Below are 22,303 nucleotides of genomic sequence, written 5' to 3'. Positions count from 1 at the left end.
CAGTCTAGTGCTGATCCTACAGCACTACACCAGGAGTCCAACATAGTTGTTAAAGTAATTTAATTCAAATTCCGATCCCTTCAATGACAACATGCCATCATCATTGAAGTATCATCAGAACAGTTATGGAAATTTTAAAGTCATGTTGCAGTTGCAATGCTTTTAAGTAGAGGGTGGAGAAATTAACTTATTTGGTCTTAATTCTAGTGGTTGATATGGCCCCAAAAGTCTTAATTATACTGGTAATATAAAAACACTTGCCATATGAGAATGCTTAAATGTTTTCTTAAGACTAAAGTGAAACCCTTGTGGTTGAGCTAAGCAAATTAGTTGTTGTCAAGTGGGGGCCAATTTCATTCATGTGACTATTTGGGAGCCGTGACAGCAGTGAAATGTCAGATTCTGAATCCATCTCCCTCTTATTATATACCTCCTTTCTGGGTGGTCCACATGGCAGGCCACTCTTGGTGGCCTTTTAAGCATAATATTTCTCCTTACAATTTGTTTCAAAACTAGGACACTATTTTCATGAGGTTGCCTGTGCAAAACACATGCAGTCTAATGAAAACAAAAATGTGTTAGGTAATCAATGTTAAAATGATAAATTATCAATTTGCCATCTTCTCTTGAAATCTTTTACTTTGGGGAAGGCCACAATCATATAAACACAGAGACCAACTGCCAACTAATTTATCAGTAAGTTCTCTGAAGAGACCCTAAGAATTATATTTCACAGTTCAGTTGTATTCCTTCCATTCCCTCTCTTTTTATTCTTACTGGGGGCAGAAGGGGTCACAATAACTTTTTTTCCTTGAAAAAGGACACTTACTGTTATAAATTTAACAGCCAGGAATGAACACTCAACCCACTCCCACCCCTTGTGTTTCACAACAATTAGATTGTGAAAACCTTCTAGCCCTTACCACTGACTTTTAGGAGCCTAGAAAGAGAGAAACTGAATGATTGTGTGTGTGTCCATTAGGCAGCATTAGTGATAAAAGTCACCGCTTATGTGACATTTTGTCCTACTGTGGGGACTTACATGTTGCTGTGATGCTGGAAGTTATGCCACTGGTATTTCAAATACCAGTGTCACACATGGTGGACAGGTTTCTGTAAAGCTTTTAGACTAATAGACTACTAACAAGAAGGATTTAGTGATCTACTTCTGAGAAAATTGACCAGGCAAAACATTATGAATAGCAATGAAAATAATATAATGCCAGAATATAGCCCCTCAGATTGAAAGACACTCACAATACAATGGTGGAAGAGCTGCATCCTCAAAGTAGAGTTGACCTTAATGATGTGGATGGGGTAAAGTTTTATTGTTGTTGTTAGGTGCCATCGAGTCAGTACCGATTCATAGCAACTCCATGCACAACAGAATGAAACACTGCCCGGTCCTGGGCCAATCTCTTTATCTTTCCTGTGTTTGAGCCCATGTCTGCTGCCACTGTGCCAATCCATCTCGTTGGGGGTCTTCCTCTTTTTCTCTTTACCGAACATTGAATCTTTCTCCGGGGATTGGTTCTTCCTGATAATATATCCCAAGTATGAGAGACAAAGTCTGGCCATCCTGGCTTCCAAAGAGCATACTGTGTGTACTTCTTCAAACACAGATTGGTTTGTTCTGTTTGCAGTCTATGGTACTTTTAATATTCTCCTCTAACACCATAACTCAAATGCATCAATTCTTCTACAGTCTTCCTTATTCACAGCCCAACTTTCACATGTTTGTTGTTGTTGTTGTTATGTGCCATGGAGTTGGTTCTGACTCATAGCAACCCTGTACAGGGTTTCTGAGGCTGTAAATCTTTACGGGAGCAGTAAGCCTCATCTTTCTCCCGCAGAGCAGCTGGTAGTTTCGAACTGCTGACCTTGCAGTTCACAGCTTGATTCATAACCACTACACTACCAGAGCTCCCTTTCACATGTATATTAGGTTATTAAAAATACCATGGTTTGGGTCAGGTACATCTTAGTCCTCAAACTGACATCTTTGCTCTAGAACACTTTAAAGAGGCCTTGTGTAGCAGATTTGCCTAATGCAATATATCATTTGATTTCTTGACTGCTGCTTCCATGAGTGTTGATCTGTTCAAAATGAAGTCTTTGACAATTTCAGTCTTTTCTCCATTTGTATGGATGTTGTTTATTGGTGTAGTGGTGAGGACTTTGTTTTCTTATCATTAAGGTGTAATCCATGCCAAAGGCTGTGGTCTTTTCTCTTCATCAGTAAGTATATTAAGTCCTCTTCACTTTCAGCAAGCAAGGTTGTATCATCTGCATAATGCAGATTGTTAGTAAATCTTCTTCCAATCCTGATGCCACATTTTTCTTCATATTCCAGTTTCTCGGATTATTTGCTCAGCGCACAGATTGAATAAGTATGGTGAAAGAATACAACCCTGATGCACACTTTTCATGATTTTTAACTATTCAGTTAAACTATTTAACTATTCAGTTTAACTATTCAGTGTTCCCTTGTTCAATGTATAGGTTCCTCAGAAACAAAATGAAGTGTTCTGGAATACTCATTCTCCACAATGTTGTTGATAGTTTGTCATGATCCACTCAATGGAAAGCATTTGTGTAGTCGATAAAGCACAGTATTCGCTGCTTTCACTAAAACTCTAGAGACCTTCATGTGCTGATGTGATATGACTCAGAATTAGAAGAAACAACTACAAACATTCATTAGTAATCTGAACATGGACTGTATAAATTATGAATCTAGGAGAATTGGAAGCCATCAAAAATTAAATGAAACATATAAAGACAGATACCCTAGGCATTAAGGAGATGAAATTGACTGGTATTGGCCATTTTGAACTGGACAAGGAACCCTGGAGTTTCTGTGGGTTAGGTGTTGGGCTGCTAACCTGTTCAGGAGTTCAAACCCACCAGCCTCTCTATGTAAGAAAAATGAAGCTGTCTGTTCCCATAAAGATTTACAATCTCTGAAACTATATATGGATGGACTTCCTATGAGTTGGAACTGGCTCAGTGGCAATGGGATTTCTTTGGATAGTCTACTATGCTGGGAATGACACATTGAAGAGGAATGACATCTCATTAATTATCAAAAGGCACATTTCAAGATCAGTCCTGAAATACAATGCTGTCAGTGATAGAATAATAGCCATATACCTATAAGGAAATCCGTTTAATATGACTATTATTCAAATCTATACACCAACCACTAAAACCCAAAATGAAGAAATTAAAGATTTTTTATCAACTTTTGCAGTCTGAAATTGATCAAACATGCAATCAAGTTGTATGCATAATTGATTGGAATGAAAAAAATTGAAAACAAAGAAGGGGGACAGGTTGTTGGAAGATATGGCATTAGTGATAGAAACAGTGTACACGACAGAATTTTGTAAGAAGAAATGGCAAATACCTTTTTTTTTCAATAACATAAACAGTGACTATAAATGTACCTTGCTGGACAGAATACTAAAGAATCAAATTGACTGCATCTGTGGAGAAACTTGATGCCGTCAGTCTAAACAAGGCCAGGAGCTGCCTGCAGAACAGACCATCAATTGCTCATATGCAAGTTCAAGTTGAAGCTGAATAAAATGACAACAATTCCATGAAAGTCGAAGTATGACCTTGAGTATATTCCACTTGAATTTAGAGACAGAATAGAATCGATGCATTGCAAACTAGTGACAGAAGACCAGATGCGCTTTGGATGACATTAAAGACATCAGACATGAAGAACCAAAAGGTCATTGAAAAGACAGGAAAGAAAGAAAAGAGCAAAATAGATGCCAGAAGAGACTCAGAACTTGCTCTTGAACATGGAGCCGCTAAAGTGAATGGAAGAAATGATGAAGTAAAGGCCATCTCAAGAAGACAAAGTATTATAATGAAATGTGAAAAAATCTGGAGTTAGAAAACCAAAAGGGAAGCCCATGCACAGCATTTCTCAAGCTAAAAGAACAGAAGAAAAACAATCAAGCCTCAAGTTGTAATATTGCAGGAGTCTAGGTGCTGTGGGATAAGCACGGGACCAAAAGTTAGGTTTGAACTGCAAGGTCAGTGGTTCAATCTCAAAAGCCACTCCTCAGAAACCCTATGCAGGGTTGCTATGAATCAGAATCAACTGAAGCACACTTAACATCAATGGGCAAAATATTGAGAGATGCAGGAAGCATCAAAAGAAGATGGCAGAAATACACAGAGTTGCTGTACCAAAAAGAATCGGTCGACATTCAACCATTTCAGGAGGTAGCCTATGATCAAGACCAATGATATTGAAGGAAGAAATCCAAACTGCACTGAAGGCAGTGAATGGATGCAATGCTAGAAGTGTTTACTGTTGTATACCAAGAAACTTGGGAGATTGCTATCTAGCCAAGCAACTGGATGAGATCCATATTTGTGCCCATTCCATAAAAATTTGACCCAAAAGAATGTGGCAATTATCAAACAATATCATTAATATCATACTTCAGCAAGTAAATTTTTGCTGAAGATAATTCAAAAATGGTTGCAGCAATACATCAACAGAAAACTGCCATAAATTCAAGCTGGATTTAGAAGACAACATGGAACAAAGGATATAATTGCCAATGTCAGAAGGATCCTGGCTGAAAGCATAGAATACCAGAAAGATGTTTACCTGTGCTTTATTGATTATGCAAAGTCATATGACAATGTGGATCATAATATTGAAAAGAATGGAAATTCTAGAATGCTTATGTGGAACCTGGATATAACCAAACAGGCAATCATTCAAACAGAACAAGGGGATATTGCATGACTTAAAATCAGGGAAGCTGTGTGTCAGGATTGTATCTTTTCACCATCTTGTTGTTGTTGTTGTTAAGTGCCGTTGAGTCGGTTCCGACCCATAGCGAACCTGTATAGGGTTTCCAAGGAGCAACTGGTGAGCTTGAACTGCCAATCTTGCAATTCAAACAGCTTTGCAGGCTGGCGCATTAACCCACAGTGCCACACCATACTCATTCAATTTGTGTGCTGAGCAAATAATCTAAGAAGCTGGAAGAACGCAGCCTCAGGAAGACTCATTAACAACCTGCAAGATGACACAACTTTGCTTTCTTAAAGAAAAGAAGACTTGAAGCACTTAATGACAGTCAAAGTCTACAGCCTTCAGTATAGGTTGCTGTTGTCATTGTTAAGTTCCATTGAATCGGTTTTGACTCATAGTGACCCTGTATAGGGTTTCCGAGGAGTGACTGGCGAGTTTGAACCGCTGACTTTGTGGTTCAAACCAACCTTGGATCCAGATTATACCTCAAATATAAAGTAAACAAAAATCCTCACAACTGGACCAATAAGCAACATCATGATAAATAGAGAAATTAATGAATTTGTCAAGGATTTCATTTTAGTTGGATCCACAATCAACACCTATGGAAGCAGTTGTTTTTGTTGTTGTTGTTGTTTGCCGTGGAGTCGGTTCCGACTCATAGCGACCTTGTACAGGCTTTCCGAGGCTGTAAATCTTTACGGGAGCAGAAAGCCTCATCTTTCTCCCGCGGAACAGCTGGTAGTTTCGAACTGCTGACCTTGCGGTCGCAGACCAATTTGTAACCACTACGCTACCAGAGCTCCTTGTAGACAAGAAATAAATCGTTGTATTGCACTGGGCAAATTTGCCTCAAAAGACCTCTTTAAAGTGATAAAAAGCAAAGATGTCACTTTGAGGACTAAGGTGCATCTCACTCAAGCTATGGTATTTTTAGTTGCCTCATATGCATGGGAAATCTGGATAACAAATAAGGAAGACTGAAGAAGAATTGTTTCCTTTGAATTACAGTGTTAGTGAAGAATATTGACTAAATTCCAGAAGAACAAACAAATCTGTCTTGGAAGAAGCACAGCCAGAATGCTCCTTCGAAGCAAGGACAACAAGACTTCATCCTAAGTGCTTTAGGACACTAGTCCTGGAGAAGGACATCTTGCTTTGTAAAGTTACCAAATCAAGAGGAAAACCCTCAACAAGACGGTTTGACACAGTGGCTACAACAATGGACTCAAACACAACAAAGATTGTGAGGCTGGTGAAGAACCAGCCAATGAATGTTTCATTCTACAGTACATAGGACAGGACGTTATGATTTGGAGTAGACTCAAAGGCACTAACAACCACTGATAGAAGAGCAAAGTGTGATGGAAAACCCTAAAGGCGTGATTCTCCCACAAACCTTGTGGCCCAGCCAATTAGCTCAGGGCTTAGGGTTGGGCTCTGATCACAGTTTCCCATCCCCTGACAAAGAAACATGGCTTCTGATCCGTTTCCAGACACCTTCACAAAGACTTTGGTCTTACCTTTGAGCTACACTTGTACAATGGGTGACTGATAGAATCAACATAGTGGTGCCTCATGCAGCGTCGGGGGTCCGAGTCCATCATAAACGAACTGTCAGTTTTGCTGTCTGTGTCTCCCATTATTGCCAGCAGGGAGAGCATAGAAAAGGAAGCAGCTAGTACATGATTTCTCATTGTTGTGAGGAAAAACTTCTCACGAATAACAGCAGAGGGAGGCAGAGGACTATAAGTTTGCAAATGTCTTCAACTCCTAGGATCCAGTTCCTTTCAAGGAAAGGACAGGATCTGGCTGAAGCTTCCTGGTTGTCATTGTCCTTTGTATGCTGGAATGGTGTCTTACTTTTTGCACTTTCAGTCCATCACAGTATCTGCCACACAGCTGGAACAAAAACAGAAATTATTTTCCCCAGAAATATTTACCCAGAAATACTAATGGAGCCCAGGAGGTATTGAGTAGAAATTTTCCATGTCATTTTGAGTGGATAATATTGGTTTCTGGAGTGTCATTAGCATAAACTTTCATCCATTCCACCACCCTCTACCACCCATAGCTTATACTACATATTTATAACCATTTAGAGGTGGACACAATGGTTTAATGGAAGCACATGTTGGCTTTAATTGCTGAAGTTCTTGTTCCTAGAGGCAAGAATAGTATGAACCCATGGTAAAGATTAAACATGTGGTTCTGGCCACAGCATAACTGAGTTGGGTGGTCTCATCCTTCTCTCTGGTTTGTGGGGGTGGGAAGGTCTGTTCAGTTTCTCAGTAAGCTTTGGTGTCAACATCAGCTTACAGGGCTAGAGAGGAGGCAGGTCAGTGCTAATGAACACAGGTCACATCCCATGGGTAAGCACATTTTCCATTTTCAAGTTCATACCCACCCACCCATCTAGTTTTCCACTTTTGCACTCTGGGCTCATCCTGTTTTTGTTGTAAGCTCTGTGTCACCCAGCATCAATGACAAACTGCATCTGAAATACACATTATACTAACCGGTATCCAGTGTGGCTAAGGTGCCAGTACACGCATATTTTCCAATAGAGTCACATATTTCTTCAGACCCTTTGTTGGCCTGAACACGTGGTATAATTTGAACAAGTAAGTGACATCGGTAGCAGAGACTTACCATTTAAATGGGATCATACCATACAATGAAAAGTAAATTTGCTTTGTTCATTTACCTGTACTTCTTGGACAAAGGACTAGGATCTGGAGATCTGCCCAATCACCTCACTAGTCCCCAAGGCATGACCAACACCGATACTCTTATTACACAAGAAGACAAAGAGGATCAAAAATACTTTCTCAAACATTTAGGAAAACTGGGAAGACCTGATATGACATCAAAACAAAAGAAACATGACAATCAAAGTTTCAGAAAATCTTTCAAAAGCATTTCTATGAAAGTTGACTTCTTTTGTTCATAGTACACCATTGTTTTTGGAAATTGCCTACTCATGGATAGTATGAATAAGCAGGGGAAGGTGTTGATAAAATCAAGACTAGAAGTTCAAGTCCTTACAAGCTTTGTCCTAATTTACCTTACTGGGCAGTATTTTGTTCTGTTGTGCATAGGATCACTATGAATCAGAATCAACTCAATGACACCTAACAACTACAATAAATAGAGTGGTTTCAGACCCAGGTAGTTTCTTTTAGCCATCTTGTAAGTGTGGGGTAGGGTGGGGGTGGGGGCAAAGGAAAGGGTATGTGAGATAGCCCTGCCGTGGTTATGGCATAACCTCAGTACATGAGTTTCAGAGATGCCTGGTAAATTGCAGGAAAGGCAAAGACCAGAAATGAGGGGACCAAGTTGGACTCTAGTGCTAGCATTGTCATTATTAAGTTGAGTGACCTTGCTCAAATTCCTACCTGACCTGTAGAGTAGGGAATTTGGAATTTTGACATCTATAGTTCCCTCTTCCTCTAAAACACTGCCATATTCAGTTACCACCATCTCAATAGGCAGAAGAAAATCTTAAAGTTGAGGAGACTATATTTTCATACAGTTTTCATCACTTTCTTTTATATGCATGCTAGTGGCACCTAACCCAAGCCATGGTATTTTCAATAACCTCATATGTATGCAAAAGTTGGACAGTGAATAAGGAAGACCGTAGAAGAACTGATGCATTTAAGTTATGGTGATGGTGGAGAATATTAAAAGTGCCGTGGACTGCCAAAAGAACCAACAGAATGTGTTGGAAGAAATACAGCCAGCGTGTTCATTGGAAGCCAGGATGGCCAGACTTCGTCTTTCACACTTCGGAATTATTAACAGGAGGGACCAGTCGCTGGAGAAGGACATCATGTTTGGTAAAGTAAAGAGTCGTAGCAAAAGAGGAAGACCCCCAGCAAGATGGATTGGGCACGTGGCAGCATCAATGGGCTCAAACGTAGCAACGATTGTGAGGTTGACCCAGGATTGGGTAGTGCTTTGTTCTGTTGTGCATAGGGTTGCTATGAGTCAGTACCAACTCGATGGCACCTAACAACAACAGTGACAACATCTCATTAAAATGGATCAAACCTGAATTCAAAGGTCTGAATCAACAAGGGGTGTAGAAGGCCCTTCTGTTGTTGTCTGTTTCTCTTTAGAGTTGCATTGTCTGTGTTTTCCTATACACATTACACTGAAACTCACCAAGGCCTCAGTATAAAGGGCTAGAGCTTTCTTACATTGTGTGTTCAGAGGATGCAATATTCCTGAACTATTCATGAGTTTCAAGATGACTAAATTCTTCCAAGTGGTTAACTATTTCTTACTGTTGTTGTTATGCGTCATCCAGTTGGTTTAGTGACTCTGCATAGAGCAAATGGTGGGCAGAATCCACAGATCTTTTGTTTAGTAGTCCAATGCTTATCCTACAGCACCACTAGCACTCCTACCTGTCTCTTGGAAGCCTTAATCATCTCAGGAAGATAGTTTATTAGAGTTCTCCTTTCACAACTCCAGATAGTTCCCCCCAAGAGTCAATAACAAAGGGATGAAGAAAAAAGCAAATATCCCAGTCCTGGCCTTCCGCATTCTCCACTGCCAATAACTTCTGTTCAGAGCTACCAAAAAATGTCCAGGAGTTAAATGAGCAAAACAAATGTAAGAGAAACACGTATAGAATAATGACAAAAATAAGGCACAACATCAATAGCAAAACCCTGGTGTGGCACTGTAGGATAACACATTAGACTGCAAGGTCGCTTTAAACCACTAGGTAGGCAGTTCAAACCCACCAGTCACTCCTTGAAAACCCTATACAGGGTCGTTATGAGTCAGAACTGACTTGATGGCATTAACAATAACATATATATGTGTATGGTTATATTTGTTGCTGTTTGCATTTCATAAAAGAAAAGTAAATATAAATTGCTCTTAGCGTAGAAAATGAGCAACCTCATTTTAAAAAAATTAAGTACTTTCGGATATCTTTTTCAACCAATAAGAATGACGAAGATTCCAAAGTCTGATAATGCACACTGTTGTCAAGGCTATGGGAAAATAGGCACATTTTAGAAATGTTGTTGTTGTTAAATGCCGTCGAGTTGGTTCTGACCCATAGCGACCCTGTATAGGGTTTCCAAGGAGCGACTGGTGAGCTTGAACCACCAACCTTGCAGTTCAAACTGACTTTGCAGTCTAGCGCATTAACACACAGCGCCACACCAGGACTCTACTACACTATTCTAGAAATGTTGTTGTTGTTGTTAAGTGCCGTCGAGTCGGTTCCGACCCATAGGGACCCTGTACAGGGTTTCCGAGGGTATAAATCTTTACGGGAGTAGAAAGCCTCATCTTTCTCCCGCGGAGCAGCTGGTAGTTTCGAACCGCTGACCTTAAGGTTCGCAGCCCGATTCGTAATCACTACGATACCAGAGCTCCTGTAAATTGGCATTATTTTTATAAGGGTGAATTTATTGGCATAAATTTTATAAGGGTGAATATCTATTACAATTACAGATGAATGTAATTTAGACAGCAATTCCAAGTTTGAGAATTATCTTACATGTGAAATCACATGAACTTTGGTAATAATAGGATAAAATTGGAAACAAAACAAATATCCATCGGTAGGGAACTAGCTAAACATATTATAAAACCTTCATGTGATAGAATACTATGCAAATATATTTTAAAAGATGCAAAAACTCTATGCAATGATTTCTGCTGAAAGGAAAAGGGATTAGAATGCATATCTGTCGTCATTTGTACTTAAATAGGGAAAGGATATCAAAGAAACAAATGAATTAGCTACTTGTAAGAGTTGAAGGGCAGGCATGAAAGATAGATTTTTCACAATACAGCTTTTCACATTTTTAGATTTTTGAACTTGCAAATGTATCACCTATTCAAAATTTTAATAATTATTAAAAAAAAGTTTTTAAAAGCTTGACATAAAATAGTAACTACGTGTTGTTCTTTGTGGTTGCTAAGTGCTGTTGAGTCTGTTCTAATTCATAGCCATCTTATATACGTTTTTCCAAGTGGTTTTAAACTGCAGACCTTGTGGTTCGCATTCCAGTGCTGACCCACAGCGCCACACCGGAAGTCTAGTAGCTTCGCAAATGAATGTTTAATGTTTGTGCCAGTATGATTATTTTATTAATCTTATTTTTTATTTCTTATAGAGATGGAAGAGCATGCTAGTCTCTTTTCTTAGTCAATTATCTTCCAGGGGGTCATTTATTTTGTGTGTACTACTGCTGACCAAAGAAGCGTGGTAACGCCATACGTTAAGCAATGGACTGCAAACCACAAAGTCAGAGGTTATGCCCACCAGCCAATACGCAGGAGAAAGATGAGGGTTTATGCTTCCGCAAAGATTTAAAACTTCGGAAACCTTGTACTGGGTCAGACTTGACTCGACAGCACTTAACAACAACAACAACATGAGTCCAAACCAACTTGACAGCGCTTGTTGTTGTAAAGTGTCATCGAGTTGGTTCCGACTCATAGTGACCCTGTATAGGGTTTCTGCGGAGCGGCTGGTGAGTTTGAACCACGACCTTGCAGTTCAAACCGATTTTACAGTCCAGTGCTTCATGTACAGCAGAGTAAAACTGCTTCATAGGGTTTCTGAGACTATAAATCATTATGGGAGTAGACAGCAGCTGGTGGCTTTGAATCACCAACCTCGAAGTTAGCAATACAGTGCTTAGCCCTCTGTACCATCAAGCCAGAATGAACTCGATGGCAGGGGGATACTACTGTCACCTGACAGCAGCATCCTGAATTTGCAAGTACAGATACATTTTTTTTTTCTTGAAAGGTAAAATAAAACATTTTGGCAAACAAAGATTATGAATTTATACTGATAAAGAAATTGTTAATATCACACACAACGTAACCTTATCTGGTTTTCTCTTGAGAGATGAGAATCTGGACCCAGAAGTAGTAATAAAGATAAAGTATAAAAGAGTAACAGAGGAAAGTTGCTTCAATTCTAATAAGAAATTAATTTTCCATTTCAACACACTCACAAATCACTCTACTGTTGGGTCAGTTTTTATATTAAACTCTGAAATAACAATGCAAGCAACATGTAAAAATAGGCCATAGGAATAAACAGACCTCTCAAAACAAAAAGGTAGGATTTTTATTGCAATATAACACTGCATTTTTGTTTTTTATCTTATCTGAAGTTTTTTAATTGAATGAACCAACATTGTCATGTTGGAGAAGAAATCATAAAGCCATGTTGTTGTTGTTAAGTGCTGTCGAGTCAAGTCTGACTCATAGTGACCCTGTGCAGGGTTTCCGGGAAGCAGCTGGTGGATTTGAACCGCCAACCTTTTGGTTCACACTCCAGTGCTTATCCTACAGTGCCACACCAGGAATCCAATAAAGCCATAGAAAAGAGTAATGCAGAGACCTGGTTGGTTGAGGTGTGTTTAGGTGGAAATATTCAGAGTGCTGAGGGAAGAGTTCAGAAACAGAAATATCAGGAATTAGCAAACTTATATGTCACTTGAGATTCCCTGTTTCACTGCAGCCTAGGGGACTGCTAACTCCGAGACTGATTGTTCAAATCCACCAGCTACACAGGGTTGCTATGAATCAGAACTGACTAAGCAGCACTTAACAGCAGCAGGGGTGTCTCTAAGAAGTCCTGGTGGCATTGTGAGTTAGGCATTGTGCTGCCAACCGCAAGGTCAGTGGTTCAAATCTACCACCTGTTCCACAGGGCAAAAGATGAGACTGTCTGCTCCAGAGAAAGAATTGCAATTTTGGAAACCCTATGTAGGGTCACTATGAGTGGAGTCAACTAAATGGCAATGGAGTTTTAGGGGTACTTCTGTCTGGTAGGAGCTTTTGTCAAATTCTCAAAATAAATGTGTCTCCATTTGCTTTAATTAAAACAAACAAAACTATGTGTCATAAAATCAAATGTCAGAAAGTAGACCTCAGTCCCACCAATGATGGGTGGGGAATGCGAAGACTGCTCTCAGACCGAAATCAGTACAGTAGCCCTGTGGTTCCTCCATGTTCCGAGTCCAGTCTCTGAAACATGGACTTGGCGAATGTACAGAGCCCACATTCTAATAGCCCCAATGTGGAGTCTCTGGCGACAGGAGAAGCACGTAGGCTGGCTTGCCCGACTTTGGAGCTACCCTCCAAAGGATACCAGTGGAAAAGAACAACTGGTGCCCAGATTTCCCCACCTGTCATCCTCAGCGAAACAATATACAGAGCTTACAGAGGACCCAGCCTCCTGGGTGAGAGATGGTGTTGTGCCCAGGGATCAGCTCACTCTTAGGCTGACCTTTTGCCTGGCAGAGGGTAAAGTGCTGGTTCTCACACATGTTATTCTAGCTACAGGCTTAGACAAGTGGCATGTGCCAAGAATGGTCTTAATTTTGCTTTGCTTGCCTGGCAGGGGAGGGTAGTGCTTCAGTATCCACATCCTCCCCACTGAGCTACTTTCAGCACTAATATATGCAGGTATTCCCTCCCCTGGCCTCCTGCAGCAGATATTTATTTAACACATATTCACTGAGCACTTACTCTGTGCTTCCTTTTGCTCTAGCCCATTGGAGTCCTGGTTTGGTGTTGTGGGATAAAGCACTGGATGGCAAGGTCGGTTTGAACCAGAAGGTCAGTGGTTCAAACTCACCAGCTGCTCCTTGGAAACCCTATACATGTGTCCGAACCGACTCTACCACACTTAACAACATTGTAGTTAAGGATCAGGTCCTATTCCAAATCTCTCATGTGGCTTGCTGCATCCACAAGCAAAGAAACTTGGCCTGTTGTTTTCCTGCATAATTTTGGGGACACAGATAAAGTCCTTCAATACCTACTTCATATCCACCATGCATTGCATCATTTCTAAGAAGGTCAAATTAAGCAGATAAAATATAACAACTTTGTAATGGAGTCTGTATAAAAAGAATTCTTTTGTATTTAATTTTTTTTTAGAAAACCATGGTAAGGGGAAGGCATAAAGGAAAGATGGTAGAACCTAGATCCTCTCTCAAAGGAATTGCAAAAAAGCCCCAATAAGTCAAGATTTCAGTGCGGAAGAATGCGTGCCACTAAATAGCACTTCATTTTAGAATACAAAAAGCAACAGATTCTAGGTCTAATCAAAGAGATGCTAAGTAACCCCTTCCCTGGAACTCAAAGAATTCCAATTGGATTTTGTCAGCTAGATGCCTTGGAGAATAAATCAGATGCCTCTTCCCAAGGCATTTAATTTATAAACTGTAAACAGCATGTTGGATTTTATAAAGCATCCTGTGTGCTCAGTGAATGGTTTTGAAAATTCTTTGTATCTGGCAGCGCATTAGTAGCCAAGAAGTCAGGTCTGTGCTATCCCAGAGGCAGAGGTACAAATTGCAAACTTTGCCAGGACCCTGGCCCACAGGCCCTGTACATCTCTCTGGATGGGTTGCCATGGATCAGTGGAGATAGACTAATTCCACCTGCCCCTTTCATCTCACTGTGTCTATTCATCCCAGGGGGAGAATCTCTGGCAATGACTGCCCTACAGTGCTATCTTAGGAGAGAGAAGACAACATCCTTGTGATTAATCAAGGAGCTCTGGTAACATAGTGGTTACGAGTCCGGCTGCTAACCTCAAGGTCAGCAGTTCAAAACTACCAGCTGTTCTGCGGGAGAAAGATGAGGCTTTCTGCTCCTGTAAAGTTTTACAGTCTTGGAAACCCTATTCAGGGTCACTATGAGTCGGAACCGACTGCACAGCACACCACCACCACCGCCAGTAGAGATCAATCAGTAGCAGAGGTGATGGAGGAAGAAAAGAGGTGGGAGAAGCAAAAGGGAAGGAGGAATAAAGACTGGGGAGGAAGCCACCAACTTCAATGTTGGGATACATTTTGTAGTTGGTGGTGGTGGTTACGAGCCGTGGAGTCGGTTCCGACTCATAGCAACCCTGTATAGGGTTTCCAAGGCTGTAAATCTTTACGGGAGCAGAAAGCCTCATCTTTCTCCCATAGCATAGCTGGTAGTTTCGAGCTGCTGACCTTGCGGTTCTCAGCCGGATTCATAACCACTATGCTACCAGAGCTCCTTTTTGTAGTTGGTAGCTGCTATCAAGCCAACCTAAAAAAACAGCAAGTAGAAGTAATTTCTGGAGATGAACCAACTCTAAAGTGGCCCCACCTGGGTGTGTATCCTTGCCTTGAATAGTTTTACTGTCTGGCTGAGGGCCAGGTGTGGGAAGATGCAACCTTGAAACTAACTGAAACTTAACATCCTGATTTTAAAGCATTGTAAGGAAAACCAGAGGACCCACTATCCAAACTTTTTGTTATCCAAACTCCCACTTATTTATAGCTTTCCTCCTTTCCTCCCCAGGCCCATGGCTAGCCTATGTTGCTATTGAGCCATGACCTGGTATTTTGTACTCATTTAATATAAATATTCTATAGCCACTCCACTGCATTCAAAAATTTAAAGAGCATTCTATCATTGCCTGATCTGGTGAAAGGAAGGCTGAGCTGAGGATCCTCAGGCCCTGAATCCTAACTCCCATCATTGTCTGTGTGATTTTGAGCAAGTCATTTCCCTTCTCTGCTACTCAGTTTCCTCAAAGACAAAATGAATCAATTGTTCTAGATGCTCTTTAAGACTCTATTCATTTCTAACATTCTCCCATTCTACCCAACCTTTTTAGAGTACAGCACCTTTTGGGGGCAACATATTTTCAAAACCCGTCCCAAAGAAAGAGCCCCTCCCACACTTAAGGAGGTAATGCTTACAGAAAAGTCCAAACAAGTTCTAATGTATGCCTGAGCCAACATTGAGGAGTAAAGCCATATTGTTGTTGTTGTTGTTGTTGTTAAGTGCCATCAAGTCGGTTCTGACTCACAGCGACCCTGCAGAGGGTTTTCAAGGAGCAGCTGGTGGGTTCGAACTATGAACCTTGTGGTTAGCAGTTTAGTGCTTATTCTACAGCTCCATAGTGGGAATCCAAAGTCATATTGGTGAGCTAAAAGTACATTTAATATCCAATTGTTTCATTGTTTGCAATATACTAAGTATGGTTTATAAATTAGTAGCATGTTAGCCCTGATGAGATGCTGTAGGATAAGCACTGGACTTGTAACTATAAGGTCAGAGGTTCAAACCCACCAGTAACTCCTCAGAAACCCTATACAGGGTGGCTATGAGTCAGAAACGACTTGACAGCACTTAAAAATAACAGTGATAAAAGGAATTGGTTAGTGAGGATATTTAACCCATTTCTAATCCTCAATTAGAAGTCATGGTGTGGCATTTTGGGCTAATGCGTCCGATTGCAAAGTCGTTTGAACTGCAAGGTCGGCGGTTCAAGCTCATCAACTGCAACTTGGAAACCCTATACAGGGTTGCTATGGGTCAGAATCGACTCGACGGCACTTAACAACAACAATCCTCAATTAAGGCTGTCTTAAAAATCTCTCAGGTTCTTGTCTGGTCTTCATGAGGAATAAACGAGGAGAGGTGAAAAGCAAATAATTGTCTATTGTGCTAGAATTTGACTTCATTTGATGATATAGGCCATGTTCAACCCTGTTTTTTCTGACCTATGAATGGCACTTATTCCTAATCCAAGTTTGAGCCATGGATCCTCATGCCCAAATGGAGACTATCTGTGATGTTCTGGATAGGAAAAGCAGACTGGTTAGAAGAGTTGCCTCCTTCTCCACAAATGTAGAATGAATAAGGTTCTAGTAGTCAATAGCAAGGCACCCTACTTGGGTAAAGTGTCAGTGAAACTTCTGTGCTAGAGAAGGTACATTCTTACAGACTTGTGCTGGGACTTGGATCCTGTGATGGGCTTCTGAGAGCGAACCAACACAGCTCAAGTAGTTTCTATGGAAAGACTTATTCTGAATTCTTTATGGTTGACACAACTAACCGACTTTTAGAATACAAATCTTGCATAAATTGGAAAAGATCAGGTCCAATTACTAGCTGTCAAGAAGCATAATTCTGTAGAAGTACTTCCTACTGGGGTTTTGATTGTTGATGCAAATCTAGCCACACCATTAAAAGTTGTGACTGATATGATGATGAGCTGTCAGAAAATGCTTACGGTGGTCTTTCTACAGTTCATAAGTCAGCAATAGTCCTATGTGTGGAGTCCCCTTCCATTCTTTTCATCCATAGGGACTAAAAATAGGAAGAGAGCAAGTCACAGGAAAAGTAACAAAGAGGAGGAAGGATTATTTTTTGATGTTCAAATCTGTTACTGATCCTTCTATCTTTTCCAATAGCACAAAGTTTCTGAAGGAGAAGCTTTCCCTAATTTCAACTACCCCTCCCAGGTAGGTGAATTTTATTTTATTTTTTAATGTAAGTAATGAGACACATGGGACCCCCTCACCTCATATAAAACCCTTTGGATATAAAGCAGGAGATCTCTGAGATACCCAACCCAAGTGGCTCAAGTCCTATCAAAACGCATAAATGTATGCTCGCCTTGTGGAAAAGAAAGGTGGCCATGTGATCTGGGAACCTCTTCGGCTAAACTCATTTAATACTTGATCTGCTGCTGAACTTCTGGCTGTGGTATGGCCTTAGAAGAAGAAAGGTGACCAGTGTTTGCTCCCTTTTACCCTGGAGCCAAATGAGTATGTTGGCTTTTCTTCAAAGTGTCCAGCAAAGCGTTTCCAAAGCTGCATTTGAATCTCCTCAGCAGCAGCGTTTTGGAATGGTGGGTAGTGATCTCACCTAACAGCTGTAGAGCCCTTAGTTAGAAATGGGCATAAACAATAGGAGCAACTCAGTCTTTCCATTCCCTATTCAATTTGCCTTTTCTGCCCAATGGCGGGATTTGAACACTGAATTCAGTCCTCTTGCAAGCTGTAACATTCATAGATGCAGGCCTGTCTCAAAAGGGCAAAATTAAAATCAAGTCACAGAAAAATATGTTTTCTTATATTTTGAAAACCCCGAATGTATTAAGGCTGTTGATTTTCTGTTTGTATTTTGCTTTGCTTAAATCATGCACCCTACAGCTACGTCTTTTGATTGATGATTTTCCTGTAATAATCCTTTTCTGCTGCATTTGGATTCCAAACCTCAAAAGAAGAATTTGAATTCTCAAAAGGAGTAATTTTCCATAAATTGGGAGAAAATCACACAAATGTATCAAGTCCTAAAATATCCCCTCGCTTTTAAAGACAACAAAACAAAAACGCTGATTAAGAATTGAATTTCTTTGACTCTTCACATCATGTTAGGAATGAGTATACCATCATTTTATGTAGAGTTGAGAATGCGGGATTTTTTTTCCCCCCCTCACTTGAGGATGTGACCTCCTTTTCTAACGCCAGACAAAGAAAGCAACTTCAAAGTTCAAACTCTCCTTCCTGGGAAGGGTGGTTGAAATTAAGGAATGTTTCCCTTTCTCAAAGTGTGCTATTTGAAAGGATAGAAAGATGAGTGGCAGATTTTGAACATCAAAAAGAATCCTTTCTCCTCTTTTGTTACTTCTCCTGTGGCTTGCTTGCTCTTTACCTATTTTCATTCCCTATGGAGGAGTCCTGGTGTGGCAGTTCAAACCCACCTCCTCAGAAACCCTATACAGGGTTGCTATGAGTCAGAACTGACTCAATGGCATATAACAACAACAACATGGATGAAAAGATGAAAAGGGACTCTATGTTTAGGGTCATTGTTGATTTGTGGCGCTGTAGAAAGACCACCCTAAGAATTTTTCTGAAAATTCATCAACTTTTTTGAATGTGTTAACTAACGTGCTGTCTTTTCATTTTTAAAGGATACTGTAATTGGTTGGATCACAGTTTAAAAGAAAAAGTTGGGATTGAGCCAGGCTTTGTAAGAGAGAAAATTGCCTAAAAAAGTCTTAGCTTTTTGTGGAAAAAAAATGTATCTACTGTAAATCTTATGGAAATAGGCTTAAAGCTGCTAGTCATTGTTCGAGTCCAGATTTTGACATGAGGTTGAAATGGAAGCCAATTGAATGAATTCCTGATTATCAGCACTGGGATATGTTGCCAACTGAAGTTGCCCATTCTTTGCAATTTCTGAATCAGCACTCTTCCCAACAAGAAAATAGTTATTCAGGAGTATGAACCCCATCTAGAATGTTAAGTTCTGACTATCCATAAAAAGTTCTGGGGGAGTAACCCTCAAGGTTATATGCACAACCTTCAGGCTCTAGGGCCCTCTGATGAAGGGGGCAGGAAGCATGGATGGTGCCAATCAAACTATTGCCAGAGAGATAAGGGAAAACAGCTTTGCAGATGTGAGGGAGAAATTGGCATCAGAAATAATGCCATCGGCAAATCTTTCTCAAAAACTCCAGTATGTGGGTGTAAAAATTTGCAGTATGCAACCTGCACATCCAATCAAGCACTCATTATAGTACCCCTTTCCCCCACCCCATTACACACACATGGGGGTTTCTGAAGGATTCCCCACCATGTGTTTTCTCCGGCAGTCAAACATAGAAGTTCATGGCTGCTGATCTGATGGGTGAGGAGTGGGTACTACTAAGTTGGAACGCAGCCACTGGCAGGGGCAAACAGGAAAATAGGAATGTTCTTAATGTCCTCCCAAAGAAAACCTTTGATAGACAAAAGAGTGGTTGTATTTTTACCCTTTCCCTTCATGCTGCCAGGCGTCTTTAAATAGATCCTCTAGCCTAGGGACTTGTATGGAATAATTCATATTAAAACCCAAGAAGGGGCAGAGGAGAGAAGTTGGTTCTTTCTTCTCTTTCTTTTCTTTCTTTCTTTCTTTTTTTTTTTCTTCTTGTCAAGCTAACAGGAAAAGACTCATTTTAATTCAGCTGTGTTAAATTTTTCCTTTTGGGTCTTTTAATGAACTTGAGCTAATTCGGAAAAGACTACCAAAGCCCTCAGGAAAAGAAAAGAAATAGGAAGCCGCATTGTAGATTGCACTTTAATACTTTTTGGGTCCCAAGAACATTTGCAGCATCTTTTAAGGATGCTGCACAGGGGGTGATATGGGGCTCTTAAATGGGAATTTCTAATTGAGAGGTCCAGTTCCTTCCATTTGCAACTCATAAAACAAACTGCTGTTAAGAGAAAGGAAGAAAGAAAAAGAAAAAGTCCCCCCTCTCCATCTCCAAAGCCCCATGCATTTACAATGTGGCTAAATCCAGGATCTATTTCTCCCTTCCTTTCACCAAATGGGTTTTACAAAGACATTCAGGTCTGTGCTAGTCAAATTAAAAGTCCTGTCTCTTTCTCTCTCTTTGGGCAGTGAAGGACGTGGGAAGGACTAGGAAAGGAGGCAAGAAGGGCCCCAGGATCCAGAGAGCTTTCTTTTGAGTCACATGTCTCTCCCCTGAAACAGAGAGAATTTCTTATTGTAGGCCGAAGTGCATCCAGGCATTCCCATAGCGCTCCCGCCCCCAGCCCTTTGCCAGGGATGTGAAGATCACTGTGATGGTATGCTTGTCCTTGCCAATCCCGGTCACTTCGGCTGCTCTCAGGCAGCCTAAAGGGCAGCAGAGCCATGTGCCTGCGAGTGTGTTCAGGCTCCGGTCTACAGAAAGCCCCCCGGTCCTATCAGTCCAGCAGAGCTAGTGCCAAGAATGACATCTTGGGAAGACTATGGAGATGGGGAGACCTACTGGACTGTTCTTCCCTGACTAAACAGGACCCAGGCTGTCTGGAAAGCAGACAGAGTGGAAGAGAGAGCTCACAATGGAAGGAGTTCGCTCTAAGGGAAAAAGGGGCGGGGTGGGAGTGGTGATGAGCTAGAAAGAAAAGAAAAGCCTCATGCCACCCAGGAAGATTTCAGGCTGGGCGGGCTGGAGGAGGTGGTGGAGGAAGGGCATACAGGAAACAAGTGCCCAGACATGGCACTGCCAGTCTCACTGGATTCTTTTCGGAATTAGATTATGCGAAAGAAAGAGGGGAAATATATAGCCTGCCAGCTGTTCAAAGGCTTACAACCTTGCTTTTATTGTCCGGGTAAGTTGGTGAGGTGGGGCATCAGAGGAATTCCAAACATACCATCTCTGAGAAATTTTAATATGCTCCACAATGTCATACACAAAGAGGAAATGACAGCTGATCACGGCCAGGGCAGGCCACAGCAATCCAGGCTCTGCTTCCCTCCTAGGCTTTAGCACTTCTCAGACCTTCCACCTGCCTTCCCGTTCCCTTATTCCCAATGGCCCACGTGACAGGGCCTGGAGAAAGGAGCTTTAGCTAGAGAAGAGGTGAGAACGGATTCCTAGGCCTCTAGCCAAGAACCTCAGGTTGGCTACAGGAAAGTGACATTCTAGGGAGTCAGAGGCATTTTAAATCCTCCACCACAGGGGATTATCTGTCTATAAGTCTTCAGTGGCAATGTTTCATCGATTTTTTTTTTTTTTTTTTTGACCAGCAACCTAACTGCATCATAAAACAAGAGAGAGACTGTATTATTTGAAAACAACACTGTGTGTGGTTCTGACAGAAACCTGGGTTTGGGGAACAACTTCCGGCAAATTATTCCCCAGGGCCTTTTGAATTTCAGCCAGGCCCGGAGGTCATTGTTTTTGATCCTGGGGGTGGGACAAGTAAGTGGTGGGAGACAGTGACTGAATTTTCCTCCATGCATGTTTCTGATTCAATGATTCATCAAGTGGCCCTGATGTCAGCTACTGAGGAGGTGACTCACACCCATCCCTGATAGAAAAAGCACATGGTCCTATCCTGTTCTAGAGAACAGAGACAAGATAAAGAGTTCTTTTTTCAGACTTCTTTTACTCAGGAGTCCCTGGGTAGTGCAATAGGCTACTCACCAAAAGGTTTGAATCCAGCCAGAGGCACCTTGGACGAAAGTCCTGGCAATCTACTTCAGAAAAATCAGTCATTGTGAAAGCCCTCTAGAGCACAGTTCTACTCTGACATATGGAATCACAATGAATGTACCCAGGCTAATATGATCCAGACTGGACAAGTGACATGTATCCAAAGATTTGGTAATAGAGGTCTAAAGGAAACCCTTTAATACTAAATGGAAAGAAAATCCCATTGAGTAATAATCATTGTGTATATATCATATACACATGTGTGTACGGATATATATATATATTGTTATTTGTTGTTGTTGTTAGGTGCCATAGAGTTAGTACTGACTCATAGCGAATGAATGAAACACAGCAGAATGAAACACTGTCCGATCCTGGGACAACCTCACTATTGTTGCCACACTTGCTGCCACTTTGCCAATCCATCTTGATGGGGGTCTTCCTCTTTTTCTCTGACCCTCCACCTTACCAAACACACACACAAGCACATAGATGGATAGATAGATAGATAGATAGATAGATAGATAGATAGATAGATAGATATAGAGAGAGTTGAGAGTCCTAGTGTGCAATGGGATAAAGCACTGGACCACAAGGTCGGTTTGAATGACAAGGTCGAAGGTTCAAACTCACAATCTGTTCCTTGGAAACCCTATAAAGGGTCAGTAAGGTATGAGTCAGAATCAACTTGACGGCATTTAACAAATATATATATATATATATATATATATATATATATATAT

The 22,303-nt window shown here is 40.9% G+C and overlaps 1 protein-coding gene across 1 annotated transcript in view; it reads right to left on the bottom strand.

Annotated features, from left to right (window-relative positions):
• NDP (Norrie disease (pseudoglioma)) overlaps positions 1 to 22,303 on the bottom strand; it is a 52,525-nt gene that overhangs the window by 22,610 nt on the left and 7,612 nt on the right. The window contains exon 2 of the mRNA XM_006864254.1: positions 6,316 to 6,694. Coding sequence (XP_006864316.1) covers positions 6,316 to 6,489 — 174 coding nt within the window. The 5' untranslated portion in view covers positions 6,490 to 6,694. The remainder of the gene's footprint in view (positions 1 to 6,315; positions 6,695 to 22,303) is intronic.

The sequence above is a fragment of the Chrysochloris asiatica genome, unplaced genomic scaffold (genome assembly GCF_000296735.1).
Source record: "Chrysochloris asiatica unplaced genomic scaffold, ChrAsi1.0 scaffold00062, whole genome shotgun sequence".
NCBI lineage: Eukaryota > Metazoa > Chordata > Mammalia > Afrosoricida > Chrysochloridae > Chrysochloris > Chrysochloris asiatica.
Note: the sequence above shows the minus strand (reverse complement) of the source record. Positions and strands in the feature narration are given on the sequence as shown.